The 12,317-nt window shown below is 37.2% G+C and overlaps 2 protein-coding genes across 2 annotated transcripts in view; both read right to left on the bottom strand.

The window, feature by feature from the left end:
• The window catches only part of LOC135129478 (uncharacterized), a 187,867-nt gene that overhangs the window by 101,124 nt on the left and 74,426 nt on the right, over positions 1–12,317 (bottom strand). The gene's annotated exons all lie outside the window — the stretch shown is intronic.
• Positions 4,252–5,505, bottom strand: LOC135129615 (putative nuclease HARBI1). Its single transcript, XM_064056813.1, has 4 exons — positions 5,408–5,505; positions 5,199–5,346; positions 5,061–5,145; positions 4,252–5,001 (listed from the first exon to the last, which is right to left on the bottom strand). The coding sequence occupies exons 1-4, from the start codon at positions 5,503–5,505 to the stop codon at positions 4,274–4,276; spliced, it is 1,059 nt and encodes a 352-aa protein (XP_063912883.1). The 3' UTR covers positions 4,252–4,273.

The raw sequence follows: 12,317 nt of genomic DNA, 5'->3' as shown, positions 1-12,317 counted from the left end.
TGTTTCGATAATTTGTCCTTTCGATAAATTGTACTTTAGACAATTTGTGTTTCAATAAACTGCACTTTCGACATTTTGTTTTTCGGTAAAATGTATTCGATATTTTGTTTTTCGGTAAAATGTATTCGATATTTTGTTTTCGATAATATGTGTTTCTATAAATTTTCCGCCATTATGTGTCGTTGGCAAGTGGCCCAAAAGTAATGTTTCTTGTGGGTGTAATTTTGTAAGCCCTATGTGCTTTACAACTTTTTGTCTGATCATTATCAAAATTATCACATACTCATTACCTAGCCATCAACAGCAGCTAAAGTTACTACTGGTCTCCATAGGAGCAAAAGCTAGGAAATTAGCGTGTGTGACAATACAGTGCAGTTCACTTTATATTTTGCTCCTCAGTTTTCCTGCAATTGAACTACCGTTTTCTCGCGTTTATTACTACTATTCATCCGTGACCCTTTTGTTTGTTTATTAGTTAGTCATCTTGAGGTACCCCTTGGTGCAGAAGATGTTTCCCTGTTGACTTCCTACTGTTCGTAAGAATGATTCCATACGTAAAGTGCGGCACCGACACTAATAAATCTTAAAATACCTCATCGATACCATGTGATATTTGTCATGAACTTTTACACCGTAATTATGTGGGGTTCACAGACAGCGATGTTAAATTTATTCGTACCATTTCAAAATCGGTTACAGAAAAGATAGGTCTAGTCGAATCAGCTCAAAACTAAAAGGTGGTGGTGTCCTCATAGCAGTCAACAGTGCAATTACTTCACAATTCGTTAATGTAAATATATGTAAATCGCTTCAATTGTTTAAAAGGTGGCCATGATTCAAGAACTTGCCGTTCTATGACGTGCAAGATATGTTTAAACCGACACAATTCCTTACTACATCAATCAAGAGGTCCTAATTATAATAATCAAAGTCAGACTGCAAACCTTAGCATAAACAATTGTCAATTAAATTCTAATGTTCAAGTAATTTTATCAACAGCATTGGTTCAGTGTTCAGATTCAAATGGAAAGGTTTACACCTGTAGAGCTTTGCTTGATCAAGGATCGCAACAACATTTAATTACGGAAGAAATGTGTAAAAGATTAAACTTAACTACAACATCTGTGCATGCAGGCATAAGTTCGGTCTGTGGTAGTTACAATGAAATTAAACATGCTACTACGCTTCACTTTAAATCATTGCACGATAATTATACCGGAAAAATTGCATGTTTGGTAGTCCCCAATATAAATCGAAATTATCCCATAGATACGTTCGACAAATCCGAGATTCTGGTTCCCCAAAATTTAAATTTAGCAGATCCTAATTACAACATTTCAAGTCCTATAGACATTTTAATTGGTGCGGCTTTGTTTTGGGAACTACTTCGAGACGGACGGATGAAATTGTCGAACGAACAGACTTTTTTTTATAACCCATGTTTGGGGTGGATATTGGGTGGACCATTTACAGCGGCAGCAATCCAGATTAATAGTATATTTTGCGGTAATTTAAACACCTGTGCATTAGAACATTTAGACAAATAAGTAACAAAATTTTGGGAGGTCGAAAATTATGACAACCGTAAGGAAAACTTACGTTCTGAAGAAAATGTATTCGTAAAACAACACAGCAGAGATCCCAATGGGAAATTTATTCTGCGCTTACCATTTAAGGCAAATCCGCCCAATTTAGGTTCTATAAAGGAAATAGCCTACAAACGATTTAGGTCTCTCGAAAAGAAATTTGAAAACAATTATAATCCAATTAAACTTACTAAACGATCCGTTCTAAGCACAATAGCCACGGTGTATGACCCCATAGGCATTTTAGGTCCTGTCCCAGTGTCAGCAAATTTAATACTACAAAAATTATGGCAATTACAATCCGACTGGGATGACGAATTGCCACCTGAACTAAATAAACAATTTGAGCACTTTCTCGCTGAACTACAGCATGTAAATGAAATCCAAATTTCTCGGAAGATAGTTGCAGATTATCCGTATCAAAAACTACAAATTCACGGGTTTAGCGATGCGAGTACAAAGGCCTACGGGGCGGCAATTTATATAAGAACGACTAATACATCAAATTCTCCACATATGGTTCGAGCCGGATCTGACTGATCCGCAATCGCGATAGCATAGACCGCGCAGGTGCTGCTATCGTACCTTTCGTTCATCGTAATTTTCGTTTTGTTTTGTCGTAGCTTGCGTCATTCGGACCGAGCTACAGTCGTCCACAACTATCCACCAGAATAAGCAGACACACTTGTTCGTCGACACGCCCTACATTTGGTTTGGCGTCCTCTATCTTTGTTCGTGTCGGTTCATACAAATTCTGTTTATTCCAACATCTAGAAGTTTCATTTGTTGATAACCCACCTTTCAGGTGAACCGTTGTCAATAGTAAAGTCGCTGCCGATCAGCGACGGTGATTACCCTATAGTATATGAGAGTTTGACAAATCGTTACGAAAACAAAAGACTTTTGGTTACCACATATTGGCAGTCTGTAAATAACGCAAACAAAGCCACATTAGACTCGCCACAGTCTCTCCGTAACTTAGTTAATAGTTTTACGGAGAATCTGGCGGCAATAGATCAGATTCGTGGATCACTAAACCCACCAGCGTCACTAGATCTTCACCTTATTTAATTGGATGCTGAGCAAACTAGACGCTTCAACTCGGAAGCGATTCGAATTAGAAAATAGTGGGATCGACTTCCCTACGTTGAATTTGCTGAAAGATTTCGTGTTGCGGCAATGCAAGGCCCTCGAGGTAAACAATACTTCGACCGGGCCAATGTCGCAACGAGCGAACCCCGTCCCAAAACCATTCTAACTCGACACACCCCACCAGCGGGGTGTCGTACCGCACGCTTTTGTAGCAAATACGGGTAATAAGTGTAGCTTTTGTAAATCCGTGCGTTTGATATATCAGTGCCCATCCTTTCTCGGGCAGTCGCCGTAAGAACGATATAAATCAATCAAAGACAAATGTTGTATTAATTGCTAACGAAACACACATTTGATAAAGGACTGCCCGTCTAAAAGTGCCTTTACACTGCATGATTTGTCATATGACTTCTCATATGACTTCTCCTAGTGCAGCTTTTTTCGTGTTTACACTGTATGATTTCTCATATTACTTGACCCATAACACAAGTCATAAGAGCGGTCATAAGCAAATCATAGCAAATTTCCAGAATAGGACGGGGTCTATTTTGAAGAGAGTTCTCGTACGATAATTTTAAATTTCGAATTTACTTACTTACAATCTTCGTGCTTGGTGCTTGTTGGTGTGTCGCTTGGTTTAGTTGTTTTCTGTTTTTACAATATTTTTAAATAAATATGGAAAAAGTAAGTATATTATTTAAAATAACAGCTATTGACGATGATTAAATTGTGTTCATTGTTTTGATTAGTTTGAATGGACGAAAAGTACTATGGAAAAATTTATAATACAATTTGAAAAATATCCGTGCCTGTATGACGTCAAACATCAATTTTACAAAAATAAACATGCACGGGCAGAAGCATATAATAAAATTGTTCAGTCTTTAAAGAAAGAAAATGAAGGGTTGAAAGTAACTGTCGAAGAAGCGAAAAAAAAAATCACAAATCTGAGATCTCAATACAATCACGAATTAAATAAAATTAGAGCAAGTACTCATTCTGAAATGGGTACGGATGAAATTTATGAACCGACAGTATGGTGGTTTGAGAAATTGCAGTTCCTAGAGCAATTCATTAAGCCTAGGAAGGGTAAAAGTAGTATTGATGTATTGGTAAGTGGTGTAAATAGTGCAGTGTTTTATGCTAAATTTTAGCATGACAATGAAAATCAAAGCCCACCCAACTTTATATTGGAGGAAATAGATAACGATCTGGTTACAGATCTAGAGGATATCCAGGAGAGTGGGTCGAACGACGTATTGTCCTCCTCAATGTCCTCTGGATTAAACGCTTCACTACAAGTATTGTCACCAAAGCCGGTACAAAGAGCAAAAAAAAGAAAAACTTCAGCGGAAGATGACGTCATAATGACGAAAACCTTGAAGGTGCTTGAAGAAATAAACCGACCGAAGCCGAAAATTGATGAAGTTTGCGAATTCGGTCGGTTTGTAAGCAAAGAGCTGCAGGGAATTGACGACGAAGAGTTGCAGAACGAAGCTAAGCACGAAATAAATAATATTTTATACCATTTTAAAAAACAGTTTATTCAACGTAAAAAGATTGGCATCGAGATAAATGATGTATAATAAATTCACTTAAAAATTAAATTTTTTTACTGCTTCCCATTGCCACGGCACAAATCCTTCTTTATTAAAATATTTGGTGAAAATTGACCTGATCTTCATTGCATCATTTGGAGATCGATTAACCGTACATGCTTGTAAACTTGTTGAGAAAACTTCTTCTCTCCAACTACCATTTGTTATATTAACAGATTCAGTATTTTCGTGATCTATACCTTGAAGATAACTTTTTCCGTCGTTTTTTTTAATGTAGTTATGCAGAACGCAACACGTCAAAGTAATATCCTGAACTTTATCAACTGATAAGTTAATATCCCTTTGTAAAATTTGAAATCTGTTAGCTAGAATTCCAAACGCATTTTCAACAACTCGCCGTGCACGACTAAGGCGATAATTGAAGATCTTTTCTGAAATTGACGAACGTTGACCCCAAGGCTTCATCATTCGTTTGGTTAGTCTGAAAGCTTCATCAGTTACAATTACGTATGGGACTTCCACGTTACTCTGAGGAAGTTTTTCATCATTAGGGAAATTTAAAGCATTTTGTTCAATTGCTGTGTACAATGTACTATTAGAAAATACACCGCCATCACTAACTCTTCCATTACATCCGACATCAACATAAGTAAAATTATACTGAGCATCTACCAGTGCCATTAGAACAATCGAATGAAACCCTTTATAGTTGTAGTAAAAAGAGCCATCTTTTTTTGTTGCCCGGAAAGCTATATGTTTTCCATCTAAAATAAACAAGATATGATTATAGGAAGTCTTGCATTATGTTAATTTAGCACAAAACCTAAAGCTCCCAAACAATTCGGAAAGTTCCATAATTTGTAAAATTCATCACTTATTTTCTTCCATTCGGAGGATGTGGTGGGTGTCTAAAAATGGTTTTATTTATGAAGATTTTATTTTTAAAAGACTGTTGACTTACCACAAGATATTCATCTTTTAAGACCTTATAAACAGCTGCCACCGTTTCTGGTATAATAAGAGAGATGCTTGGTACAGATATTCTAAAACTATAGTGCAGATTTATGTACCTTTCCCCAGTCGCAAGAAATCTTAAAGTCAATAGAAGCCTGTAAATAGTAATATATTATGACATAACCACCTACTCATTGATTTACTATAGTTCCTTACCGGACTCTGGCACTAATACTTTCACGTAACATTGTGTCATGTCTAGAAATATGGGGTTCAATTTTGGCCAACAATTTTTCAAATGTAGCGATGCTCATTCTTGTAAATTTTTTAAAACTAACGGGATCTTCATATTTTAACTCTTTAAGTACCATACACCCAAGTCCACGGCCTTCGTCTCTTCTCAGAAGCCATTTCCTATTCCATAAAGTTCGTTTAACTTTATTACGTCTCGATTGCTTTCTTTTTAATAACCCCACAATCAAGCACAGTAAACCACTTTGATATTTTGCCACTTGTTCACTATTCATTGTATAAAATTTTCACTACTATACACAATTCTTAAATTTAATGTGAGGCTAATACAAAAAATATCCAAAGTCAAGCAAACGTGTTTCGCTTCCCCCAAATGTTAGGTTAGGTTAGAGTCGTTTGACAGTGACACTTTGCTCTCACCCCACCACGCTTCAAGTCGAACGAAAAAATCATATGAGAAAGCATAGTAGTCTAAACTCAAAATCTGCAAATGGTATGATTCCTTGAAATCATACAACTTATCATACGATTTGTATTAGCAAAAGTCATATGACAAATCATGCAGTGTAAAGGCACTTTAAGTGCCAAGCTCAACATCACACCTTACTCCATTTCGAGAACGTGGAGCAAATTGAGGCAGGTCATCACGTAATGACACAACCACACAACCGTCGTCCGACTTATGACTCCCGACAAATCCAGTTTTCGTTGACACTTCGTTACCTCTAGTTTCTACCACCACACTTTTGGCAACCATTATTCTTCATGTTCAAGATGTTAATAAAAAGGTACACATCGTTTGCGCGTTGCTTGACAGAGGAAGTCAAGCATCGTTTATTACAGAGAAATGTCAGCGACAACTGGGCCTCGGTCTTATTAAATCCGGTACCCCTATCATTAGGCTTAACGGAATGGAATCCAAAGCTAGTAGTATGGTATCGTGCATCGTGCAGCCATACTTCCGCGAAACACCACGTCTTTCAGTTTCGGCGATTGTAATGAAAAAGATTTGTGAAGACATGCCTGTAGTTAACCCCCCTGCCAATACATTTTCAAAATCTCCAACTCGCGGACCCTAAGTTTAATATCCCCGCGGGGCCGATGTCTTTGCAGCCATTTTTGTTGGGAGTAAAACACAACATACGTCTCGCGATCCAGCTCTTTTTGAAACGCACTTTGGCTGGATCGTAATTGGGAAATTCGACTTGCAAACTTCCTCAAAGTACGTTTTCCACTGTTCTCATAATGCGCCGTTAGATTCGTTAGTCCGCAAGTTCTGGGAAATAGAGGAGGTTTCCGAAATTCTTCACCATCTCAGAGGACGTACGTTGCGAACAACATTTCGTTAACACCCATTCGCGGACTATCTCCGGGAGATTTGTAGTCGCACTTCCGTTCAAAGACAGTGAGACATAGAAAAGCGGTTAATGAAAGATCCAAAATTGTATGACCAGTACAAACGGTTCATGCAAGACTATTTAGATAGCGGACACATGGAATTAATTTCTAACGAAAATCAAGCGACATTCGCAAATCACACGTACTACATCCCCATCATTGCGTACTAAAACCCGACAGTAGTTCAACAAAACTCCGGGTGGTCTTTGATGCGTGGGCAGTGACGCCCAGCGGGACGTCATTGAACTCGACATTCCTCACAGGTCCCAAACCACAAAAGGATCTGTTTGATTTATTATAGAATTTCGGACACATCGGTTCCTAATAATTGACAACATTAAACAAATGTATAGGCAGATTCTGGTAGTTCCGCACCACCGCGACTATCAACGAATTCTGTGGCGGTTTCACCCGGATGAACCCATTCGTGAATTCCGTTTAAAAACAGTGACCTATCGTTTATTATAATTTTCATACATGTAAGCAATGCTTGTTTTGATAAATATGACCGAGTCCAAAATGAGTACAGGAAGAAATAGTCAATTTGTCGAAACATCGCTTCAAAATTGAATTTAAAATACCCGCACCTAATTTTAACTTGCGCATTACTGCAAGAATACTCTACGGTGTCGACGATTTCATATTTCCATCTCTCTTTCAAGACCACGCTTTACGCTCATTGAAGGAATATATACTTTTTAGGTTTACGGTCGAATCGTTGACAATGCTGCCAATTTCTGGAGATTCGATATTAAAACAATTCCCAATGTTATGTATCTCGATAATGTCAAAGCACTTAACGGCAAAGAAATATCAAGCATGTTTCTGACTTACTTCCAGTCTGTTTACAAACTGAACACTCTTCCAAAAAATGATAATGTAAACATTGAAACGCCAGTATTTACAAGTACCATCAAGTTCTACAAAGCCTTAATGAAATTGATCCCACAAAAGGTGCAGGACCTGACGGCATTTCCCCTTCTTTTATTAAATACTGCTCAAATGAATTGTCTTCATATTTTCTATATCTTCAATCTTTCTTTTAAAAATGGCCAATTTCCTACATTCTGGAAGCACAGCTTCTTAAAACCTATACACAAAGCAGGCTACAGAGCCAACGTCACAAACTATAGGTCCATATCCATACAATCATGTATTCCAAAACTACTCGATAAAATTATCACTACACGATTTACTGAAAAGTTTAAACAGTTAATAGTAGAAGAACAATATGGTTTCTATAGTGGACGATCGACAGTAACACCTATTATTATATACCAATTACATAAATAAATCTCTGGAAAGTGACTATGAGGTTGATGCCGTGTACACAGACTTCGGGAAAGCATTTGATTCCGTCAATCACCAACGCCTTTTATTCAAATTAAATCAAATCGGAATCCACGGTACACTCCTGTCATGGCTAGAGTCGTATGTAACTAATAGAACTCACTCAGTAAAAATAAATGACTTTTGCTCTAACTCTGCCTTAGTAACCTCTGGGGTGCCTCAGGGTTCAGACACTGGACCATTTCTATTTTCAATTTACATAAATGACGTCAAGTCGATTATTCAACATTGAAAATTGCTTATGTTTGCAGATGATTTAAAGCTGTTCGAAAAAAGTGTACTAATAAATTTGGTATACGACCAACAGAGTATAACTGAAAATAAAAAGACCAACGGAGTTACAAACAGAGAGAAAGAGCAGTGCTGGCTTGGAATAAGTAAAGATTTTAATGCTCGCTGCCCAATCGGCATACAACGGTCTGTGATATCTTTGCAAAAATTGTATATCAATCAGAAAAAAATGTACCGAAGGAGTGTGCAGAAAAAAATCACTGTAGAAAAACGGGAGGAGGACCAGCAGATACCAATGATAAAGATCCATTATTTGATATAACATTGGCAACGATGAATGAGAGAACGGTGTTTGGTTTAGACAATGGTGATGCAGACAGTAATGAAGAGGAATATGTGTCACCAGTACCAGTAAACATAACTTGTCGTGTAAGTTTTAAGTGCAATTTTTATATTAGAAATTAAATATACCTGGTATGTATGATATTGATTTTGGTTTCATTTGTAGTACCACTAGACCGAGAAACAACAGCTGCTGGAGATGTGGTAAGATTTGAATTAACAATAATTATTAAATTAATGAATAAATGCAAATTGCAGTTAAGCAGTAAAAACAGACCAGGTACGGGTTGAGCTTCAGATATTGAAGAGGGTAATGAAGACATGGTAAAAATAAATTAACTATAATTATTCGCAAATATAAAATTTGTTTTATTTGTAAGAAGATAACATAAGAGACTGGGGTGATTAGAGAATTGGCCACCTCCAGTCGAAGAAATCTTCCCCATTACGGAGTGGCTGGAAGGATGGACGAAGACAGTCTCTTCCTCAAATGTCAGATTTTGAAGACGACACTGAGATAAATATGGGGAAATTTATAAATTATAATAAAATAAAGTAATGCATACATAAATCCTTTCATTTTTAGGATGCCAGAAAATACCAATTAGCGGGTACTACAAAAAACTTGTGTGCACAAAAATACGTGGAAAGACAGACCAAAGCCAGTCCTGCAGTCCCTGCATTCAGGTAATTTGACGAAAGCATATGATGAGGTAGCATCTGCCAAATTAGAGCTGATCAAATTATAAATAGCAGCTCAAAGAAAGGAAACTGAAATGGATGAAAAAGATTTCAAAATGCGACAAAAAAGTTTTCAACTTGACCATGAAATAAAAGAAGCATCCGCAAGACATCTCGTCCACCGTCTGCGGACAATATTGCGCCTTGTTCCTTTTAAATTTCGTCTTAGTTTCGATGACTTTCAAGCTTTATTCGACGACGATCTTAAGAAGAACGACTCGTTATACAAGGCCTTGTTTAAGACGTATTTTTGAAAACGCACTCCATGTACAAGCCACAAGTAGCTCGCTAAAAATAATAATAAACACGCTTGTGTAACATCATCCGCCAACAACTTCAGTGGCCAAACATTGGGGCATAGAACGATGTGAGAAAGGTTGGATGACAGGGGAAACATTTTACGAGTACATCGCTAACATATTCTATCCCTGGATAGTAGAAAAAGGAATCGAATTTCCTATTTTACTTTTTGTCGACGGCCACTATTCTCACTTAACCCTATCTTTGAGCAACTTTTGCAGAGAACACAAGATTGTGTTAATCAGTTTGTTCCCTAACGCAACACATTTGCTGCAGCCGCTGGACGTAGCCGTTTTTCATCCCTCAAATTAACCTGGAAAAAAGCTGTCCATGATGGGCGCACTCAACATTGTCGTGAAAAACTGAAAAAAGAACATTTTTATCCACTTTTGAAAAAAGTGTCTGAAACTATTACACCAAGTATGTTGGTGAATGGATTTCGAAAATGTGGACTTCATCCCTGGGATCCGAATAACATTGATTATTATAGTAAAACTGTTCGTAACAATTTAGAATCTCCTGCTACAGAGGAAATTCAGCAGGAAATTTCGAAAACTGAAATAAATCAACATCTCCGCTTTTTGGACACTAAAATTCCAGAAGACAAGTTGGTATCATTTCAACGTAGCCTTGGAAATAATTGGACGGGAAATATTGAGGATGACAGTCTATTTTACGTGTGGCGGAAATTGAAAATTAAAGGTAACGAATTTGTGCATATCGAAGACAACTCCAACGTTGCAGGAAATGTCATTTTTGATTTTGAAACAGCAATGAAGCAGCGATGACTTTACTCCAGATGAAAACATGAATGTTGAGGTTAGCACCTGCGTTATCAGGAAAAGCCCTGAAACTAAAGTAACCACTGAAAATATTATAGGGAAGCTTGCTAATGTCGGGTCAACTGCACATACAACTATAATATCTAACACATCACCACATAACGAATTAGCCGTTTCTATGGTGCCAATGAGACACAGAACTCCATCACCACTTGCAGATAATGACAAAGGACAAATTCGGTATGCAACATTAATGGAACCTGAATGAATCTCCATCACTTGGAGGGGTTAACAGCACTGAAGCGACAACAATAATGCCGTCAACATCAACAGGAACAAATACATCGACAACGCCGGCAACGAATTTCTTTCTTCCAAGCCCCTTTAAATCATCTCTTTTCTGGCCTGAAAAACCCAAGTCGAATCCTAAAGAAGCCACGAGAGAAAGTACCATTTGTGGCAACGCTACCACAAGAAAAGAGAAGCTGAAAAAAATAGAAAAGCTGGAAAAATTGAACAGAAGAAGAAAGCTAGACGAGATAAAATTGTAGCAAAAACTTTGTTGAAGAGTAAAAAAGGGAAGGGGGCTAAAACCACGAATGCAACCTAAACTAGGGCAGATAGTTGGTATTGCAATTTATGTGATCAAGAAGAAAAATGAAGAGGTCTATTTTGTAATTTATCGCCCCAGAACGATCTCGTTCCCAAACGATAATCGTTAGAAGCGATCGTAAAATCAGTTTAGCGAGATTGTACAAATTTCCAATTTTATAAACACTATCGTAATCGTAAAATTTTGAAATCGTTAGTTTTTACCAAAGTCCTAGGTCATGGCAGTGATAACAGTGTAGACCCTGGTGATCCCGGTGATCCCGTCGAACCAGATATTTTTCCCATACCTGCCTACGACACCTCCTGCTGCCCCAGCCAACGTCATTCCTTCGACATCCACAGATAAAGCCGCCCAAAAAAAAAATAAAAATGCAACGTTCAGTTCGTCATTAAAATCAATAGTGGAAAAAAATGACGAAACTTTAGCAGAAATTAACAATAACTTAAAAGAATTGGTTGCGTTAAAAAAGCGTGAAGTGCTCTTAAAAGAAATTAAATTGAAATTAAAATATCCTAATGTAAATTTTGATGTATTGGACAAGAAGGTATTATATAGATATATTTGCTTTTGGTTGATGATATAACCCAACTTTACTGCATTGTCATACTCACACTCACTAGCACTAGCAGACAAGAAACCACTCAGTGGTGCGTGAATCGAAGATTGTTGTCAGAAATGGAGTTGGATTGCGAGGGTGAGAATAATTGCAATAATTCGTCTATGAAAATGAGTTGTGATAATGAGTTGATTGGAGCTGACGGGAATGCGGAGTCCCAAGACGACATTGCGTTAACGTTAAGGTATAAAATTACATAAAGAATTACCAAAGATAATGCTTGTTAATGAATTTGTAGCAACAATTTTCAAGCCAAACATATCCCATCCATATTGGATGGAATTTTTTTTAAGATTAGAAAAAGATGTGGAAAAAAAGTGGAAGCCGAATGTGTGCTACGTAAACCAAAATTAACTATCATCAAAGAATTTATTCAGAGTACATCCAATTACTTAAAACATAATACAATGAACACAAAAGTAACGGACATGACAGAAAGAAAAAAAGTGCCGAACCATTCGAAGCCAGTCCAATACAAACAAAGCTGACCTTCAATAAATG

This window comes from Zophobas morio, unplaced genomic scaffold, assembly GCF_036711695.1.
Source record: "Zophobas morio isolate AGI-343-1 ecotype UQ-CSIRO unplaced genomic scaffold, CSIRO_AGI_Zmor_V1 ptg000016l, whole genome shotgun sequence".
NCBI lineage: Eukaryota > Metazoa > Arthropoda > Insecta > Coleoptera > Tenebrionidae > Zophobas > Zophobas morio.
This window is presented reverse-complemented; position numbering and strand designations above follow the sequence as displayed.

Bases quoted from the DNA above. Each gene is read 5' to 3' on its own strand.
- LOC135129615 (XM_064056813.1), bottom strand. From the start codon at position 5,505: ATGAGCATCGCTACATTTGAAAAATTGTTGGCCAAAATTGAACCCCAT. The intron at 5,146-5,198 runs GTAAGTCAACAG...AACCATTTTTAG, and splicing joins TAAAAGATGAATATCTTGTG to ACACCCACCACATCCTCCGA. The intron at 5,002-5,060 runs GTTTTGTGCTAA...TGTTTATTTTAG, and splicing joins GAATTGTTTGGGAGCTTTAG to ATGGAAAACATATAGCTTTC.